Source organism: Cebus imitator, unplaced genomic scaffold (genome assembly GCF_001604975.1).
Source record: "Cebus imitator isolate Cc_AM_T3 unplaced genomic scaffold, Cebus_imitator-1.0 Scaffold249, whole genome shotgun sequence".
Lineage (NCBI taxonomy): Eukaryota > Metazoa > Chordata > Mammalia > Primates > Cebidae > Cebus > Cebus imitator.
The window spans coordinates 2,577,928-2,599,540 of record NW_016107564.1 but is presented as its reverse complement, the minus strand read 5'-3'; the positions used below and the strand labels follow the sequence as shown (position 1 = coordinate 2,599,540).

The window sequence follows — 21,613 nt, the reverse complement described above, 5'->3', positions numbered from 1 at the left end:
TTACTGGGTCAGAAATGCTAAATCTCAAAGGCTTTCATCTCCAGGGACACAGAATTATTGTAATGAGACTGTCCATTACTCCACTGGGCATTGTCTCTAGATCTCACATAGAGTTATGCTGTTTTTCAAATAGTGACTAATAAATACAATTCCATATAAAATCACAATTGCTTTCAAAATAGCTTTTTGTCACTTTTTTCTTACTCATTATATGCCAAAACAAAAATTTAGGAACTGTAATTACAGTAGAATTTAAATAATAAAAAATAGAATAGAAATGCAAATGCATGTCAGTTGAGGATTATACAGACTATAATAAATCTACGTAATGCCAGCCTTTAAACAATGACGTAAATCTACATGCACTGTGACAGGAAAATGTCTAAGATGCGTTGTATATAAAGAAGCAAGTTGCAGAATGGTAAACACGATATGATTCCTTATCCATGTTGATACCTGCAGGTCTGATTCAGTCATTTTAACTGTGGTACAGAAATTCACTGTAAGCCTATACCAAGATGAGTTTGCTCTGCTACTGGGTTATTTCTAGTGACTTACTTTTTTTTACTTTTTCAATCAAGGTCTCACTCTGTCACCCAGGCTGGAGTGCAGTGGTGCAACAGCTCACTGCAGCTCAAATTCTTGGGCTCAAGCGATTGATTCTCTTTCCTCAGCCTTCTGAGTAGTAGGGACTACATGCGTGTACTACTATACCCCGCTAATTGAAAAAACTTTTTTGTACAGACTAGTCTCAAACTCCTGGTTTCAAGCTCTCCTCTCACCTTGGCCTCCCAAAGTGCTGGGATGACAGGCATGAGCCGCCATGCCTAGTGTCGCTTACTTTTGAGTGAAGCTGTGTATATCTTTGCACATGTTTCCACGTACATATGCACACATAGCTCCTTAAAGTATGTCTTGTAACTGAATCAGAATTGCTGGGTCTAAACTGACGACCCTCTTCAACACTTTATGAGTTAGGGCCAAACTGCTCTCTAAAGTGGTAGCTGTAGCAATTTTCCGTTACACCTGCAGAGGATGAGAGTGACCATTTTCTTATATCCTCATTCACATTATTGGACTTCAAATACTATGTTAATATGATATATGTACTTCATTGTTTTATTTGGCATAATTTCACATGTATTCATTGTATTCAGAAAAAGTATCCGGAAAAATAAACTCTAACAAGTACACATCTAACAGGGGGGAAAAAGTAGTTACATTTAACAAACTTTACTCACCGAATTTCAGATTTATAGTCATTGATGGTTTTTTGGATGGTATCAGGAGACTGATGAGGTTTCTCTGAATCAAGTCCAGTCTGAACAGCATTTCTTAGAGCTTGGAGCTTAAAAAGATATGGATACAAGTTTTGAATTACAAACTCCATTTCCTACTGCTGTGCAACTGGACCCACCCACTTCTCCTGGGCAAAATGGTGCCAGCAGTCTGTGAATGGATGTTCAAGTATCCAGCTGTCTCCAGACTTTCACATACATGAATTATAATGGAGAACTGTTTCATCTGTTCTTAAAGAAACTGGACTAGTAAAGAGTAGTGTATGTCCATCCTTGTTCCATGGCCCAGATAATCAATGACAAATATTATTTTTATGTGTGTATCTTACAACCAAGTTTTCTTCCAAAGCTAATAGCAGGTTTGTCTGGGTCCTGGATCTACAATGGTATTCTTGTGATATAAAGAAACTATAAAATTACAGACTGGTAAAAGGAGATATTGTGAAGTCTTCTCTTCTTTGGGCAGTAAGGTTTTAAAGTCAGGGCATGAGACTAAAATTGCCTCTAGTCAAAATTACCCACAAAAATCCCATGGGATAATGTCACACTGAGAATAAATCCAAATGCATAGCCTTTCCCTCGAGCATCAGTTGGAACTGACTTGTGTTTAGGTGCCACACTATGGGATAATAAATATAAGGATAAGAATATTTCTAAGGACAGAAATTCTGAAGCCACCGATGGTCTCAGATTCTAAATCACGTAAGCAAGTAATAGCCACATATTTTCCACTGAACACCCACTTCTGGTGGGTGCTGTACTGTTTGCAGAAATTCTTCAGTTTAGGGCAAGTGTTTGCCAATAAATTTGTACGTATTACATGTATACAAACCCTATCTTTCCTTTTGTCTCCAGCTGGATAATGTATCACATATCCTAGACAGAGGAGGCATTGAGAGAGGGGGATGAACATTTTGTTGTTAAAAATTTTCATGGTTTGGGCTCATTGCAAGAACCAACTCCAACAATAGTCATCATGGAAGAAATCACATATACCTTATCAGTAAGAAATTTTGCCTTGTTTCTCTGGTGTCTCGCAAGGTACTGGTCATATAACTGGGCCAGCTTGGCTGCCAAAACGTGCTCTCGGCTAAAACAGGGATGATGAGTGAAGAGTAACCCTGAAATATCAATGTCCAGTTGGAAATTTCCAGGAGGGTCTCCGGATCTGATCATATGCTGACTACTGTGAACATATTTCACTGCCTGCCAAGGAGAGCAGAGTGTAGACATAACACAGTTAAAGCACTTACTAGATAATGATGACGTAATCCACAATGAGAAAATAGTTAGATGTAAAATACTTCCTATCCTGGACAAGTCAGGTGAAAAATGTTTGATTACCTATTTCCAGGTTTTAAAGTCCAGCTCCTTTTTGAATATTTGAACAGCAAAACAAGACTGGGAGTTAGAAACCATTTCAATCTAGCTTTCCTTAGTCTTTTAGGTTTTATTACTCACCCACATTGTAATTATTTTTCATGCAGACTATCTTGTTTCTTGGAATCTTGGGTTTTGTAGCTGGTGACCTTGAAATTCTTTTAATGGGAGGAGCATATTCTAGCTCAAACCAATCATTATTTGGATCACAGACATACCCCCATATATTCAAATTTTAAAATGTGGAGAAAGCTTCATTTGTAGACAGCAGGAAGAGACATTTACCTAACTGAGCATCATGCTGGCATTCAGTCTTCCTCAGTGGGGGGAGCTGTTGGTTTGCAAAATAAGAGTTGGGGCTGTGCAGCTCAGCCAAGTGTGTAGAAAACAGAAACAGAAGTCTCCAATAGGAAGCTCTTGTATCAGATACATCTCTTTGCTTTTCTTCCAAAAAATCTTCAGGATATTTACTTTGATGACTACAGTTACTGTGGGTGGGGACTCAAAGGTGGAGAGGAGACATCTTTGGTTTTGTGTCTTTATTTGTTCTCATTATAAAGACTGACTACAGTAAGGATATAGTGGTTGAGACATCAATTGATCTTTCTTTTTTGCAGAGATGAACTATTTATTTTATCTAGAAAATAATAGTGTATGATAATGTGGCATAATAAATTATGTACAAATCATGAGCTTAACAGAAAATTGTAAAAACTCTAATCAGAATGGAAGCTTTTGTCCTTCCTAAATTGTGGGTAACATGTTCAGCAAAGCCTTTGTTTAATTCTTTTACATGATATTATGTAAAGATGCTAGATCTGGGCTAGAAGACTTGGATTCTAGGCCTGGCTCCATCTTGAACTTGCTCTGAGACCTTGGGCAAGTCACTATACATCTCCGTGCCTCTATTTTTTCATATATAGAAACAGGAGGCTAAGGAAAAAGATTAACTTAGTATTTTGTAGATCACTGGTATCATATCAAGCATTTCACATGCATCATCTCGTTTACTCAACAAAGATTAATGGACGTCTGCAATGTGGTAGAGCCTGTCTTCGAGCAGCAATCAACTTAGAAGGGAAGACAGTCTACAGCCATACCGTCCTGAACACGCCCGATCTCGTCTGATCTCGGAAGGGAAGACAGCCCTAGGATCTAAAAGCATGAAGTCTGGGATGTGCAGAGGGAGGTAGGGAAACCCAGCCTGGAAGAGGGGATTCCAGCATTAGAGTCCTGTGATTATAAGATTTGAACAGATTGCTTTGTTTTAAAAATGCCCTTGTAAAACTGGGATGTGTGTACAAATATTCTAGGCTTGAATCAGGATGAATTAATGATATTGCAGTACCTTCTGGAATATGCTGTATTTCCCAAATCTGCATTAGCTCACATTCCAATAATTGCTGGTGGTCTCTGCTTTCTGCTTAGCCCAACCAAGTATAAAAAGCTTCCAGAACTCCTTGCAGCCACTGGCCAGACTCTTCATAAGACCGCAACTCCCATAGTTTCAGAGAGAAAGACCTCTAATTCCTTGTCTCTTTGTTTTATCTGTTTCCTTTCTTATCTATTAGGAACTATTATGAACACAGTAGCAATAATTTCCTTCAAGACTCTTCACTTGGATTTATAGGAGGAAAAACCACTGGGACTTGGATCAGCTTCCACTAATCTTTTGCATGTTATGAAAGCCCTGGGTGGCCTTTCAGAGATCAGATCTGGTCATTAATATCCCTACACTTCAGACTGCAACAATGGAGGGCCATTTTTTTCTCTTTCATTTAGGTAAAAGTATTCAATTATAAACCACATTAGTATTAGAAGTTTTTAATCTCCATGTGACCACTCTATGTTTTATAACCCAGCTTACCTGGACTAATTAAAAATTTCCGGCCGGGTGCAGTGGCTCTAGCCTGTAATCCCAGCACTTTGGGAGGCTGAGGCGGGTGGATCACGAGGTCAAGAGATCGAGACCATCCTGGCCAACATAGTGAAACCCCGTCTCTACTAAAAATACAAAACATTAGCTGGGCATGGTGGCGTGTGCCTGTAATCTCAGCTACTCAGGAGGTTGAGGCAGGAGAATTGCCTGAACCCAGGAGGCGGAGGTTGCAGTGAGCCGAGATCGTGCCATTGCACTCCAGCCTGGGTAACAACTGTGAAACTCCGTCTCAAAAAAAAAAAAATTTCCACCTCACAAATACACGTAAAACTAGACTTCAATCCACAGACATAATGGAACATTCCTCTCTAATTGCCTTGCAGCTGCTCATTCTTGCCTTGCCTTAACTCTTACCTGTAGGATTCCAGAGTTATGAGATCACTCAGGTGTGGCTCTCAGGTTCCATCTTGTCCTCTTCTTGGTATGAGTAAATAACATGGGTAGAGCGGTTTTATTTATTTGTAATGTAATGTAGGTCACCTGTACTTTGCACCTCCTTCCACAAATCTGCATTAGCTTAAATTCCAAAACCTGCTAGAGGTCTCTGCCTTAGGCTCAGCTCAACCAAATATAAAGTGTTTCAGGACACCTGGTAGTGATTGGGCTAAACTGATCAAAAGACTCCAACTCTCCTCCTATTGGGGAGGAAGACACCTAGTTCCTTGCCTTTCTTTTTGTTGCATCTGTTTTCCTTTCTTATATATTGACAGCTATCATAAACACAGTACCAACAGTTACTCCCAAGAAGGGATAATATTTAGAGTATATTTTAACTTTAAAATTGATTTAATATTTTAGTCTTCAATTGAAAACTGAAAACCAAAACTCTAAGAAAATGAGTATGTATTACCTGTGGAAGTTCTCAGAGAACAACCATTTCTTTTTTGGTATGCATGTGCAGAGATGCATACCAAAAAAGAAAAAAAATCAAAAATTGTACAGAAGGTTGGGTGCGGTGGCTCACACTTGTAATCCCAGCACTTTGGGAAGCCGAGGCAGGTAGATCATGAGGTCAGGAGTTCCAGAACATCCTGGCCAAGATAGTGAAACCCCATCTCTACTAAAAATATAAAAATTAGCCAGGCGTGGTAGCAGGTGCCTGTTTTCCCAGATACTCAGTAGGCTGAGGTAGAGAACTGCTTGAACCCAGGAGGCAGAAGCTGTAGTGAGCCAAGTTCTCAGTACTGTACTCCAGCCTGGGCGTCCGAGTGAGACTCCATCTCAAGAAAAAAAAAAAAATTGTACAGAAAAGTAATAATCATTGATAAGTTTTGGTAAGTTTAAAATACAAGTTTCTACATTTGCCCTGAGAAGATAATAGCAATAAAGCCTGGGTCCACCCCAGAGCCTGTAGTAGATTCTAGAATTATTATTATGGTCTTCCCTGGGAAGCTTTCTCATTTCCCATCTTCTGGAAACGTATCCTGGACATGAGGTTAATGCATAATGATCCACTTGTGACTGACTAGAGTTTATTTTTTGGTATTGATAATGTGAACTGTGAGGAAAAATATGATTCTTTCCTTCTGGAGTTGTTAAGCTTAGTCTGTCAAGGGACACATCTCCTAATATGTAGAGAATTCTGTCCTGTCTGCAGTTGCAGAGAATGAGGCCCACCAGTATTCAAGAATAACCAGAGAAAACAGAGATGGAAGAGAGGCCTGTTGGCATCAAAGCCCTAGTCCTAGCCCCTGGGGCCTTGTTTCCTAAAGGTCCTCCTTCATTTTATGACTTATTCCCAGATCCTTTACAGTTTTGTGAACCACTTAGTTCCCTCTTTGGCTAAGCTAGTTTGTAATGGGTTTCTACCATATGCAACTGAAAGAGTCCTGGGTGGTTTAGTGCTTAGAACACAGCAGATTAACGATGCTTTGGTGAAAAACTGGTAAGAATAATGATGGGAAAGTGACAATTTTATCCAGTGGTACCTCTGCAGGAGCTTGGAATCATGACGCATTCCTTTAATAGGTATGCAGTTCTGAAAAGGGAGGCTCCTACACATTGCAGGGCCTTTAACACCTGCTTCCACTTCTGTCTTTCCAGCCAAGGCAGGAAGTCTCTCTATGGCCAAGATAAGGTTGCTTCCTCTGTATTCCCAGAATTTAGCACAAGTAAGAATATATTAGGCTTTCAGTTAAGGATGGAAGTAACAAAAAGGAAGGAAGGAAGGAAGGAAGGAAGGAAGGAAGGAAGGAAGGAAGGAAGGGGGAAAGGAAGGAAGGGAGGGAGGGAGGGAAGGAGGGAAAGGGGATGCTTGTATTCCTTTTCAACAACTTTTTTTTTTTTTTAAAGACAGAGTTTTGCTCTTGTTGCCCAGGCTGGAGTGCAATGTCATGTTCTCTGCTCACTGCAATGTCTGCCTCCCGGTTTCAAGCAACTCTCCTGCCTCAGCCTCCCAAGTAGCTGAGATTACACCACACCCAGCTAATTTTTATATTTTTAGTAGAGACAGGGTTTTACCATGTTGGCCAAGCTGGTCTTGAACTCCTGACCTCAGGTGATCTGCCCACCTCGGCTTCCCAAAGTGTTGGGATTACAGGTGTGAACCAGCATGCCTGGCCTGCCTTTCAACAACTTTAACCCTATTTTGCTATCATGATTAGGCAAACTGCATTTTATATTGTTTATGTTTTACCTGCAAGGTCCTATCTAGCATTTTAATTTTTTACTTTTGGATTAGTTACTTCTTAAGATGTATTAAATTGTATTCTTTCTTATTTGAGGTTTAATGGTTTTCCTTGCATGACAGCTAATTCCTTTTTGCATTTTTCTATCTTTAAAGGTCTTGTATCAATTTAAGAACTTCCTAATATTGAGGCCATATTAGGAACAGAAGATTTCACTTTTAAAAACTAGTCTCCCCTCTGTAATTAAAAAAAATGTTCAAAAAAGCAGGGCTGATACCAACTCCCTTCTAAATAAAACTCTTAAATTCTCTAATGGGAGGCCACACAATCCATCATTTGAGTTGACAGTGTAATATTCCTAACCAAAGAACAACTGGGCTTGAGTCAAACAGGTGATCCGTGTTGGTCAATCCTGCGGGGTGAAGTTAGCATCAGAGCTGAGTGCTCTAAGATGTAAATTCATCAAGGCTCTGTTATGGGCCCAGGGAAATGCCAACTTTTTTTTTTTTCTTAACATTTTTCCTTGTATGTGTGTATGTATGTATTTTTTTAGAGACAAGGTCTCACTCTGTCAGCTAAGCTGGAGTGCAGTAGTGTGATCATAGCTCACCACAACCTTGCACTCCTGAGCTCAAGTGATCCTCCTGTTTCAGCCTCCTGAGCAGCTGGGACCACAGGCATGTGCCACCACATTTGGCTACCTTTTTACTTTTCGTAGAGGTAGGGGGTCTCAGTATGCTGTCCAGGTTGATCTCAAATTCGTGCCTTCAAGCAATCCTCCTGTGTTAGCCTCCTGGAGCTTTGGGATTACAGGTGTGAACCACTGCTCCTAGCTGTAATTGCCAACTTTTGATTTGGCACTCTGACTTGGTTTTCCATAATGTGGATGCCAGGACAAAACCACACCCTAAGGAAAGCCAGTATTTTGCAGGAGAGACAGCTGAGTCAGAGAGAGGCATAGAAAAAAAGGAATTTCTTTTAATACATGCAGCAAAGTCATTTTAATGACATTCAATTTGCAGTTTCATTAAGTTATTTCTATGTGGTAGGCAGACTGCTAAGTGTGAGTTAAGAAGAAGAATATAACCCAGTTCTGATCCCTAAGTCACTTTCAGCATAGCCAGAGAGGGAGAAAGAAAATGGATTAATGATACATGAGCAAAACAATCTTTGCCTGCTGACCTATTTCTCTGCTCTTGCATCATGTCAAAAACTCCTAGGTGGAAGGTCTGTTTGGAAATGAGACTGAAAATACAGGCTGTAGGCATTTAAATTTTTTTTCTTAAAGGCAAACCTATTGCATAGAACAATGGAAAAACTATTTTGGCAAGAGACAGACTGAATAAATGAAGGAAAAGGTTAAAGTAAATAAATACAATGGTAAAAATGTTAATTCTGGAAGAAAAGCACTGTGGTTTGAATAATTGGAAGGTTACATAATTACATTTCTTAAAAAGACTGAGGTATACTACTCAGCAACAAACTTAGTAACCTGTTACGGAATAATAAAGAGATTTATTATCTCCTCCATTTAACTTAACCCTCTTTTCTTCTTTCTTATGCAGTCTAAGATATTCTTCATGTTTTGATGTGTTCAAAGAATAGCTCTCCAATTAATGCCCTTGGAAGATGTCAGCCCCTTTGGACTTCTTCCTTCTCTAACTTCCTTTGTTCTGTGATGCTTTACAATGAGCCCGTTTCAGTAGGACTCTTCTTTCTTGACTTTCAACTATTTCTGCTCATATGATAGGAAGATTTCACTTCTCAAAAGTATTGGAAAGGCGCCCTCTGTCCTTCTGTACCCACCCTTCCAGCCCCACTGGCTGATTTACAAGAGAGAAGGAAGGACATGTCTGACTGGAGAGTCGGCTGGAGCCCAAGATCCTTAGTCCAGGTTGCCTGCTGTGCAAAGCTAAGCAGTGGGCCCTGGCTGTTCTGTGTTAGCTGTATCTAAGGAGAGGCTGCTCACTGGCCTGCATGGTCTCCTTGGCATTCCACCTGGTAAATATGCCAGAGCTACTCAGCCTGTGTCTAGATGGGGAACATAATTCATGAGAAATGCAACAGGAAGCCATCTGGTCTTGGGTTCAAGTGGCATTCTGCCATCTGGTTTTACCCTTAGTGTGAAGGATATCTGGATCCCTCTCTGACTCCTGTGTATTTCCAAGTTAGTTTAGAATTTCAGAAGGAGACAGATGGGATCCATTGGCTCCCTCATGCCCTACCCTCCATATTAATTACTCGTCTATTTTCTAACTTTAACCCACAATTCAGTGTTCATCATATCCATGATTAACGGAATGAATGGGTGGATGATGATATGGACTGATGGATTATTCAATAAATGTGTAAGTTGATATTGTTTTGATCACTAATTATATAATGTATTTTTGTCATGTAACCAAATAGATGATAAATTCCTCATGGGCTGGAACTTATCTTTACCTTTGTTTTGTAAATCTACTTCCAGGATCATACTTCTGTACAAAGTAGCCATCCACGGATACTTGTCTGTAATAACAATATTTTATAGGACTTTATGATTTTTAAAAAGGTTGTACTCATGTATCATCTCATTACTCATCATGCCCCTATGATGCAGAGAAAATTGTTATTATTCCTATTTTTCAATTAAGGAAAAATATCTAGAGAGTTAAAGGAACTTGCCCAAAGCTGCAAACTAGTTAGTAGGACAGAAGGACTGTACTCGGAGTCCCTGCCTGGGCCTGTGTTTTCTCTGCTCATCATTCAGCTTTATAGACGAAATGATGATTGTTATACCCACCCCATTTACATGATCAGTACTGAATGTTACAAATTTAAAATTACATGGGTTTGTGAATGAGGCAGCGCCGGTGATATTGTTTGGCTGTGTCCTCACCCAAATCTCATCTTGAATTGTAACTCCCATAATTCCCACATGTCATGGGAAGAACCAGGTGGGAAGTGATTGAATTATGGGGGGCAGGTTTTTCCTGTGCTGTTCTTGCAATAGTGAATGAGTCTCATGAGATCTGATGGTTTTAAAAATGGAGTTTCCCTGCACAAGCTCTCTCTTTGCCTGCTGCCATCCATGCAAGATGTGACTTGTTTCTCCTTGTCTTTCACCAGGATTGTGAGGCCTCCCCAGCCATGTGGAACTGTAAGTCCATTAAACCTCTTTCTTTTGTAAATTGCCCAGCCTTGGGTATATCTTTATCAGCAACATGAAAACAGACTAATACAGTAAATTGGTACCATGAGTGGGGTACTGCTGAAAAGATACCCAAAAATCTGCAAGCAACTTTGGAACTGGGTAACAGGAAGAGGTTAGAAAAGTTTGGAGGGCTTAGAGGAAGACAGGAAAATGTGAGAAAGTTTGGAACTCCCTAGATACTTGCTAAATGGCTTTGACCAAAATGCTGATAATGATATGGACAATGAAATCCAGGCTGAGGTGGTCTCAGATGGAGATATGAACTCGTTGGGAACTGGAGCAAAGATGACTCTTGTTATGTTGTAGCAAAGAGACTGGCGGCATTTTGCCTCTGCCCTAGTGATTTGTGGAACTTTGAACTTGAGAGAGATGATTTAGAGTATTTGGCAGAAGAAATTTCTAAGCAGCAAAGCATTCAAGATGTGACTTGGGTGCTATTAAAGGCATTCAGTTTTATAAGAGAAGCAGAGTATAAAGTTCAGAAAATTTGCAGCCTGACAATGTGATAGAAAAAATCCCATTTTTTGAGGCAAAATTCAAACTGGTTGCAGAAATTTTCATAAGTAAAAAGGAGATCAAATGTTAATCACCAAGAGAATGGAGAAAATGTCTTCAGAGCATGCCAGAGGTCTTCACAGCATCCCCTCCTACCACAGGCCCATAGGCCTAGGAGGGAAAAATGGTTTCTTGGGCCAGGCCTATGGTCCCCATGCTGTGTGCAGTCTAGAGAATTGGTGCCCTGTGTCCCAGCTGCTCCAGCTGTGACTAAAAGGAGCCAAAGTACAACTTGGGCCATGGCTTTAGAGGGTACAAGCCCAGGCCTTGGCACTTTCCACATAGTATTGGGCCTGCAGGTGCACAGAAGTCAAGAACTGAGGTTTGAGGATCTCTATCTAGATGTCAGAGGATGTATGGAAATGCCAGGATGCCCAGGCAGAAATTTGATGCAGGGGTGGGGCTCTCACGGAGAACCTCCACTAGGGCAGTGTGAAAGAGAAATGTGGAGTCAGAGCCCCCACACAGAGTTCCTACTGGGACACTGCCTAATGGAGCTAGGAGAAGAGGGCCACCATCCTCCATACCCCGTAATGGTAGATCCACTGACAGCTCACACTGTGTACCTGGAAAAGCTGCAGACACTAAACATCAGCTCATGAAAGCAGCTGGGAGGGAGGCTGTACCCCGCAAAACCACAGGGGCAAACCTGCCCAAGACCATGGAAAATCACCTCTTATGTCAGCATGACCCAGATGCGAGACAGGTTTACCTGTACCCCCATTGTATCTAGGAAGTAAATAACTTACTTTTGATTTTACAAACTCATAGATGGAAGGTACTTGCTTTGTCTTAGATGAGACGTTGGACTGTAGACTTTTGAGTTGTTGCTGAAATGAGCTAAGACTTTGGAGGACTGTTGGGAAGGCAATGGTTGGTTTTGAAATGTGAGGACAGATCTAGGAGGTGCCAGGGTTGAAATGATATGGTTTGGCTGTCTGTGTTCCTACTCAAATCTCATCCTGAGTTGTAACTTCCACAATTCCCATGTTTCATGGGAGGAACTGGGTGGGAGATGATTGAATTATGGGGCAGATCTTTCCTGTGCTGTTCTCATGATAGTGAATGAGTTTCACAAGATCTGATGGTTTTAAAAATGGAAGTTTCTCTGCACAAGCTCTCTCTTTGCCTGCTGCCATCTATGTAAGATGTGACTTGCTCCTCTTTGCCTTCTGCCATGATTGTGAGGCCTCCCCAGCCATGTGGAACTGTAAGTCCATTAAGCCTCTTTCAAAATTGCCCAGTCTTGGGTATGTCTTTATCAGCAGTGTGATAACACACTAATACACTTAGGAAAGCAACAGCAATGTAATTAAATATGAGGGCAGGCAACTGTAATGATAACCAACAGTTACTAAGTTCTGTTTTAGGCATTTATGTGCATTATCTTGTTCAATCTGCACAGCAAGCCTAGGAGGCAGACACTGCTATTTTTCCTCCTTTACAGATAAGGACATTGAAGCATGAGAGACTGATGGCCAAGTTTACCCAGTGAATGGTAGAGCAAGGCTGGAATCAGGCAGTTACCAGACTTAGGAAAATACGATATAAAGGGTTTGCAAGGACAGAAAATCTCCAGTTAGATAATAAGAGACAACAAATGGGAAGTGGTCCTGTAGCAAATGTGAGATGCAAGAGAAAAGAGGGCAAAAGAAGAAAAATAAAGGTAACTAACCTGAATTTGTGAAAAAAAAACAACAAAAATGCAGACTCAGTTGTTCCTAGCTACGAAACTCACTCCTTGTTTAAGAAGGGATTCACTAAGCATAATTAGACTTACTCTTACATAATATGCTGATGTTTGTTCTTTATGTATAAGATAGCGAATTATTTAAAAAAATTAGAGTGTTATAAACATAGCACCCCAAGCTATTCAAAAAGCAAAGCACTTTCAATTTCATGTGCTAAAAAAGGAGAGGGGGAATGTCTACCTTTTTGTACATTGTTTCAAGCTCTCCCTTAATACTCAGCTCCTGTGTTTCAACTGGTGGCCTTGAAGGAAATGGCTTGATGGGGTTTGGCAGAGCTAGGATCCTGCCATCATCTCCAAACCATCTTCTTTCCTGTGGATGAAGCAGAGGGAATCACTATGTTTTCTTCTAATTGAACAGAAAATGGGTTGCAACACAAACAACATTTCTTGAAAATTCTATGTCAACATATATATTTCATGTAACTCTCCCCCCAACAGAACTGTATTTTTTCATTAGAAAGCAAGTCTTCACTAACACCTCTCACAACCAATTTAAAATATATACCCTGGCTGCTAAAAGTATTTTAAAGAGCTTAGCGCTGGGTGAGGTGTCTTACACCTGTAATCCCAGCACTTTGGGGGACTGAGGCAGGCGGATCATGAGGTCAGGAGTTTGAGACCTGCCTTGCCAACATGGTGAAATCCCATCTCTACTAAAAATACAAAAATTAGCTGGGCATGGTGGTGAGCGCCTGTAGTCCCAGCTACTCAGGAGGCTGAGGCAAGAGAATATCTTAAACCCGGGAGGTGGAGGTTGCAGTGAGCTGAGAACACACCATTGCACTCCAGCCTGACCAACAGAGCAAGACTCTGTCTCAAAAAAATAAAACAAAACAAAAGCTAAAAAAGCTTAAATATGAATGCTTAAGAAAAATTTATTTTCTATTTACTAAACATTTAAGGATAAAAATTCAAAATTGAGACTATTCTACCTAGGGATAATTAAAAAATTCTGTCAAGTAGGAAAAGGTTGCCAGCATCTGGCTTAGCAGATCCAGCTGGCGAAGATGTGTTTTGAGTAGTTTGGAAGTTATGTTATTTTAGGATCAATAAATATACTGAGAGAGAAAGTTAAAAAAAAATGAACCACTTTCTGTGGATAACCTCAAGAGGAAACGAGTACGGTGGATGCAATGACTGCCCTGTTTGTTAGCAAATTAAAAGCTAAGTCTAGTGTGCCCTGGCCACACTTGGGAGCAAAATGTACACACTTACGGGGTCCTGCACCAGCAATCTGTTCTCCATGATGTTCTGATTGGTGCGTGACACCTCTGGTCTTACCCCGGTGTAAAGGCCTTCATCTTCCAGAAATCTGGGCTGTACATTCTCAGGAAGCTTTTTATATGTAGGTACTAGATAGTTTATAAATACATAAAATAAATATTAGGGCCAATCTAAATACCTCAATCTGCAGTTTGGTGAATTAAGCACCAGAGATTTCATTTACGCTCTTAGAAAATAAAAATTTTCCAAACTAATTTATAAAAGCAGAACCAAGGAAAAGATGAACGTGTTCACTTGCAGCAACATGTTGTAGAATCGGGTATTTAAAGAAAATGCCTAAATAATTTAATACATAACTCATAGTTGTGGCATACTGAGAAGGTAATATTCAAATCAAAGGACGAGGGACAAGTTTTAGCTCTATTACTCTTCAGCTGGGTGAACTGGGCTAGGCACTTCTTTCTACTCTTTCCTCCTGTACAGAAGAGATAATAATCTACTTAACTGGGCTTCTGGGAGAATTAAATGAGGTAAAGTATTAGGATGTGCCTTGTAAGCTAACAAGTTTATTTGAGTGAACATAATCATTGCCTCATTTATTCATTCACTGCTTTATTCATTCATAGAACACATCTTTACTGAGAGCCTCCTTGTGCCAGGCACAGATGAGACCTCAGGAATCCAGGCCAGGCTCCTGCTGCCTTGGAGCTTAGATCGTAGCGGAAGTGATAGGCAGCAACAGGTGCAAAGGTCTCTATAAGATAACGTCATAGAGTAGTAAGAAAACACACAGGGGATGGTAACTTAGGCAAGGGTGGGGATAAAGTTAAGATGAAAGAAAGGCTGTTCTCATAAACTCTCAGCCCTGTAACTGATCCTTGATTTGATGAAGGGTTCCCACAGTACTCTGGTGTATCATCCATTAGTCTGTCAATAAGTGTTTGTTGAATGGATATTTTTTTCCATGCTCTCTCTCTCTCTCTCTCTCTCTCTCTCTCTCTCTGTGTGTGTGTGTGTGTGTGTGTGTGTGTGTGTGTGTGTGTTTTATTGTACTTTAGGTTCTGGGGTACATGTGCAGATCATGCAGGATTGTGGCATAGGTACATACATGGCAATATGGTTTGCTGCCTCCATCCCCCTGTCACCTATCTCTGGCATCTCTCCCCATGTTATCCCTCCCCATCCTCCCCACCCCCCGCTATCCCTCCCCTAGCTCCACCCAACAGACCCCTCCTGTGTCCCTGTGTTCTCATTGTTCAACACCTGCCTATGAGTGAGAACATGCGGTGTTGGATTTTCTGTTCTTGTGTCAGTTTGCTGAGAATGATGGTTTCCAGATTCATCCATGTCCCTACAAAGGACAGGAACTCATCCTTTCTTATGGCTGCATAGTATTCCATGGTGTATATGTGCCACACTTTCCGTATCCAGTCTGTCATCGATGGGCATTTGGGTTGGTTCCAGGTCTTTGCTATTGTAAACAGTGCTGCAGTGAACATACATGTGCATGCGTCTTTATAATAGAACGATTTATAATCCTTTGGGTATATACCCAGAAATGGGATTGCTGGGTCAAATGGAATTTCTATTTGTAGATCCCTGAGGAATTGCCACACTGTCTTCCACAATGGTTGAACTAATTTACACTCCCACCAACAGTATAAAAGTGTTCTTATTTCTCCACATCCTCTCCAGCATCTGTTGTCTCCAGATTTTTTAATGATCGCCGTTCTAACTGGTGTGAGATGGTATCTCAATGTAGTTTTGATTTGCATTTTTCTAATGACCACTGATGATGAGCATTTTTTCATATGTTTGTTGGCCTCATACATGTCTTCTTTTGAAAAGTATCTGTTCATATGCTTTGCCCACTTTTGAATTGTTTGTCTTGTTAAATCAGATTAGAAATGGGAATCAGTTCTGGAGATGAGGCATCCTTATGCACTAACCATATTTCATTACACGGTAAGTGACAATGTCTAAGCTGAACAAGAAAATAAAAAAAGCAAGTACCTGCCTGCCTACTCGGTATGAAGAGCATTTCTCTTTCCATCTGCAGCCGATCGTGGATGCTTTCATAATCTGCAGGTCTGACTGCTATAAAATCATCAACCATGTGATCTAAGCCCAATAGGAAGTCCTCGGCATCATCACCATTAAGGAGTTCTTCCTCATCCTGCATAATGTTAAAAAATAAGAAGAAAAAATCATGCTAAGATTCTTAGAAAAATAATTAACAATACCAAACTTATCAAACTTAACATTTCCTACAACTTTTTCTTTTTTAAAAAAATGAAAGCATAGAACTATATAACCTGTTGTATTTAACAAGTGGGTTTTAAAAAATTGTTTTTGCTCTATTCTACATACCTGGAAGATGTCAAATTCAGAGATGGCTGGATCAGAAGAGAAGTGGTAAGCAAAACAATCAAAATCCCAACAAGTCTGGCCTCCTTTGAGGGTACTTACCTTTCGCCATTCATGTAAAGAATTGGGCTCAGACTTTATGTAGCAGTTTAACCTTCCACCTGGCACTAACCCAAGGGAAAAGGCACCAAGTGCACAGTCTACACACCCTGTTCAGACTGCCTGGGCTTAAACCCCAGCTTCACCTTATACTGCCTGAGGAACTTGAAAGAGCTTATTTAACCTTCTGATCCTCAGTTTCCTCACTTATAAGATGGTTATATTAATAGAGTTTACCTCTAAGCACTTTGCGAGGATGAAATTAAATGACGCATTAAAAATTCAAAGCAAAGAGGCTATAAATCAATATATATATTGATTTTGTTTGAATATTTTCCAAACGTCTTCTCCTCCTTCCTCTACTTTTTCTTTTTCTGTCCCTTCTTTTAAAAATTTAAAGCTGGTATCCGTTTATGAGCAACATCTCTTAAAATCCTGTGGAGACTTTGAATAGCTGAAAACAATGATGGCAGTCTAGCCACCTGGCTCTTAATATTTCCTCCTCAACTACACAGAACAATAAGAAGGAAAAAGGGAATCTATGTGGAAACCATGCTTTTAACTTAACTCGAAGACAGAGAATGTCAAAACATCAAACAAGTGAAAAATGAAAGATCACCAGATGGCAGTGTGTAATCTTCTTTCCCCTGCCCCACCTCTGCTTCATGGTGAGCAAAATCACCCAGAGAAAAACTACAGAGCAGACAGAAATGGGAATCTATGAAAGGGGCTATAGAGGATCTAAAAATTTGTTCAAAAAGACTAAATCAACCTTGAAGATGAAAATATTTTAAGTGTCCGGGCAGAGCAGAGCATGGACTATAGGAAAGGGGCTTCAAAGTGTATGTGATTTAAAAGAGCAGTTTTAGGCACACAGCTTCTGGGGCAGTGAATAGGCAAAAGGAAGGGAGAGGTGGCCTTTGGAGGAAAGTGTCAGAATATCAGAAGGTATTCACAATTGGAGACATCTGTCTTCAAAAGGTGGAGCCCAATTCTCCTCCGTTTGAGAGTGCACTATGTCTCATGACTTGCTTCTCTGGAGTAAAATATGGCAGAAGTGACGGTATGTGGCTCCTGAGACCAGGTCATAAAAGGAACTGTGTGTTTTTCTTTTTTTTTTTTTTTTTTTTTTTTTTTTTTTTTTTGTTTTTTTTTTTTTTTTTTCTTTTTTGTTTTCGGTTCTCCTCTAGATCACTTGCTTTTGGGAAGCCAGCTGTCATGTCAGGAGGACACTCAAGCAACGCTGAACAAACTGAATGCTGACTTGTGAAACAGTTATTATAGAATAGGCTAAAATATTCCCAAGCTTCTGTAGATCTAGGTTTAAAAAAAATAAATTTCTGGGAGGCATTTTTCAAGGGAGGAGATTGTAAGTGAAGCATAGAAGTATGCCAATTATGCAAATACTAGAATATCCTAGTGTGTTTTCTTTATTTTTTTATATGGTAAAATATATAACATAAAGTCTACCATTTTAACTGCTTTTTTGAGATGGAGTCTTGCTCTGTCATCTACGCTGGAGTGCAATGGAATGATCTCAGCTTACTGCAACCATTGCAACCACTGCCTCCTGGGTTCAAGCAGTTTTCCTGCCTCAGCCTCCCAAGTAGCTGGGATTACAGGTGTCCGCCACCACACCCAGCTAATATTTGCATTTTTAGTAGAGATGGGGTTTCACCATGTTGGCCAGGCTGGTTGTGAACTCTTGTCCTTAGGTGATCCACTTGCCTCAGCCTCCCAAAGTGCTGGGATTAGAGGCATGAGCCACTGTGCCTGGTCCATTTTAACCATTTTTAGGCAAACAGTTCAGTGGCATTAAGTAAATTTGTATTGTAGTGCTACCATTACCACCACTTGTCCATCTTCCCAAAATGAAATTCTATAACTATTAAACAATAACTTTCCATTCTCTCCTTCCTCTAGCCTCTGACAACCACCATTCTACCTTTTGTCTCTATGATTTTGACTACACAACATAGCTCATATAAGTGAAATTACACAGTATTTATCCTTTCGTGACTGGCTTACTTTTCTTAGTGTAATGTCTTCAAGGTATGCCTATGTTGTGGCTTTCTGAGGTTGTATATTTGTGTTTATCCATTTATCTGCCAATGAACACTTGGCTTAGCTTTTGTGAATAATGCTGCAGTGAACACTGGTGCACAAGTATATGTTCAAGTTCTTGTTTTCTGTTCTTTTGGATATATTCACAGAGTGGAATTGAATTGCTGGATCATATTGTAATTCCGTGATTAACTTTTGAAGAACCACCATACTGTTTTTCATAGCAGCTGCACTATTTTACTTGCCTACAAGCAATGCACCAACATCTAATTTCTCCATAACCTCTATGACACTTATTTTGTTTTTTGGTAAGAGCCATTCTAACAGATATGCAGGGATATCTCATTGTGGGTTTGATTTGCATTTCCCTACTGATGAATAGTGTAAGTATCTTTTTATGGGCTTACTGTCCATTTGCATGTCTTCTTTGAAGAAATGTCTATTCAATACGTTTGCCCATTTTTAAATGATGTCGTCTCCTTTTATTTCACACATACCACCCACAATTACAGAATTTGAGTTGTAGCCTTGTGTTTGGGCACAAGAAGCTGCTCACTTTGTAAGGTTACATGGTAAGAGAGAAACTGAGGTTTCATTTGCCTTTCAGAGGCACATATTTTGCACATGGAATAAATACGTGGAATAAATAGTCACTATGTGGAGTCTAGCAAGAAAAATCCACAAGCCACATTATTTAATTGTTTTCCACAAAAGAAGGATCAACAGGTTTAATCAAGGTCCTTCCTACCACATTGTAGGGTCTAACCCAGAACTACAGGAAGCCACGTGAATTCAGTACTTGGGATTGCAACGCAGATGTGGAGAGTCTTTCTACTAGCGGTGGCGGGTTTCTCCTGAGCCACTTTGTTTCTTGCAGGGACATCACCCTTTTCCTCCTAACCCTCTACCCGCACCTAATTACCATCCTGAAATACCGTTTCCTTTCCTCCTCCTTGTGCAGGTGGCTCTTCTTCTTCCCCTTCCTCCTCCTCTTGATTAGTTCCCTCTCTGTGACTTGCTTTTGTTTTTTTCTCTGAATCCTCTGGTTCAGGATCAAAGTTGAAAGTGAAGAAGTTATAGGCCTCTTCTGCAGAAGGGAAGCCAGGTGGAACCTAATGAAAAGCAAGGAGCAATTGCAATTTCACATGTCTAAGTTATAACGAGCTCTGCACAATTAACTGACAGCTGGCTTGATGCTAATGCGATCAGGCATATTTCAGGCCTCCGAAGCATATTGTCTTAGTTAAAGGTGTGAGATTACTGGTAATGAAGTTTAATGCCTGCCATAGGCAGTTGGAGGCCTCCTTTAATAGTAACTCTAATTAGTGACTTTTAAAAAACCCCAGCAATTATTTACATCCCAATAAGTATATAAATATATTATTTATAGCAGTAAACACTTTAGAAAAGATTAAAATGACAAATAGTGGATTTACTGTTTTATCAGCCAATGCTGAGATAGTTTTATTATTAGAAATATAGAATTTTTTAAGCAAATAACTTTTTTTTGTTGTTTCTCATTTTGAGTTAGTACTCTCCTTTCTTCCCATTATGAAAGTCAGGGCAACTTGAGAGATGAACAAGTTGTCTTATCACTAACATCTCCGGTATTTACATGCACCCCTCCTTCCTCAGGTGAAGCAATATTCTGATCTCTCCAGCTAGTCTGAAACTTGGAGTCACTTCTCCTACTACCTTTATCTTGCAGATTGCATGGCAACACGAGTCAGGTTATGTTGTAGTCACTTATTTATTTATTTAATTTATTTATTTAGAGACAGAGTCTCGCTCCATTGCCAGGTGCCAGGCTGGAATGCAGTGGCGCAATCTTGGCTCACTGCAACCTCCGCCTCCCAGGTTCAAGCAATTCTCCTGCCTCAGCCTCCCGAGTAGCTGGGACTACAGGCTTGTGTCCCCACACCCATCTAATTTTTGTATTTTTAGTAGAGACGAGGTTTCACCATGTTGGCCAGGATGGTCTCGATCTCTTGACCTCATGATCCACCCACCTCAGCCTCCCAAAGTGCTAGGATTACAGGTGTGAGCCACTGTGCCTGGCCTATCACTTATTTATTTTTAATTTAGAGAATGTCTCATTCTGTCACCAAGGCTGGAGTGCAGTGATGCAATCACAGCTCACTGCAGCTTTGAGCTCCCGGTCTCAAGTGACCCTCCCATCTCAGCCTCCCGAGTAGCTGGGACCACAGGTGTGTGCCACCATGCCTGGCTAATTTTTCTATTTTTTGTAGAGATGGGGTTTCGCCATGTTGTCCAGGCTGGTCTTGAACTCCTGTGCTCAATTGATCCACCCATCTTGGCCTCCCAAAGCACTGGGATTGCAGGCATGACCCACTGCACCTGGCCTGTAGTCATTCTCATCAGATATTTTTTAAAAATGCAAACAAATAATTTAAAAAGACAAGATTTCTCACCTGGGGTTTAGGTTTGATTTTTCGTGCAGAATCACGGAACTTCACTCTTGAATGACTTTGGGAATCGATTTCTTGTTGAGTACTTTCTACCTTTTTCCCTGGCTATATGAGTGGAAAAAAAATATAGATAAGCCATTTAAACCAAGAAACTTCAGATGTTCTAAAATGAAGGTTAACCCTTCCCCACCCACAAAGGCTTATCTTCTGATTGCTGCTGCATCTCATCATTCCTAAGGCATGGAATGTTAGCAAATTTCAAATTCAGTCATGCACTCCATAGTTACAAACTGCAGAACTGACGGAGGTCCCATAGACTATAAATACAGTATTTTTACTGTCACCTTTCTATGTTTACATACAAAAATACTTACCATTGTGTTACAGTTGCTATGGTATTCAACAAAAATAACATGCTTTTCAGGTTTGTAGCCTAGGAATGTGGTTGGCTATGTTGTCTAGGTTTGTGTAAGTACATTCACACAATGATGAAATTGCCTAAGAACACATTTCTCAGAACATATCCCCATCATTAAGTGATGTAGGACTGTATATTTGCTGAATATTTTCTTACTCATCTCTCTCAAGACTAAACAAATTTTATATTCAATAAGCTTTAAAAAGTGTTGGCCAGGTGCGGTGGCTCATGTTTGCACTCCCAGAACTTTGGGAGGCCAAGGTG

The 21,613-nt window shown here is 40.2% G+C and overlaps 1 protein-coding gene across 8 annotated transcripts in view; it reads right to left on the bottom strand.

Annotated features, from left to right (window-relative positions):
- The window catches only part of CC2D2A (coiled-coil and C2 domain containing 2A), a 136,852-nt gene that overhangs the window by 69,271 nt on the left and 45,968 nt on the right, over positions 1-21,613 (bottom strand). For all 8 annotated transcript variants that reach the window (XM_037727939.1, XM_037727938.1, XM_037727934.1 and 5 more), the window contains 7 exons: positions 20,935-21,036; positions 19,438-19,614; positions 15,986-16,148; positions 13,964-14,100; positions 12,927-13,058; positions 2,295-2,504; positions 1,242-1,348 (listed from right to left, as the gene is read on the bottom strand). In XM_037727939.1, the coding sequence (XP_037583867.1) occupies positions 1,242-1,348; positions 2,295-2,504; positions 12,927-13,058; positions 13,964-14,100; positions 15,986-16,148; positions 19,438-19,614; positions 20,935-21,036 (1,028 nt within the window). The remainder of the gene's footprint in view (positions 1-1,241; positions 1,349-2,294; positions 2,505-12,926; positions 13,059-13,963; positions 14,101-15,985; positions 16,149-19,437; positions 19,615-20,934; positions 21,037-21,613) is intronic.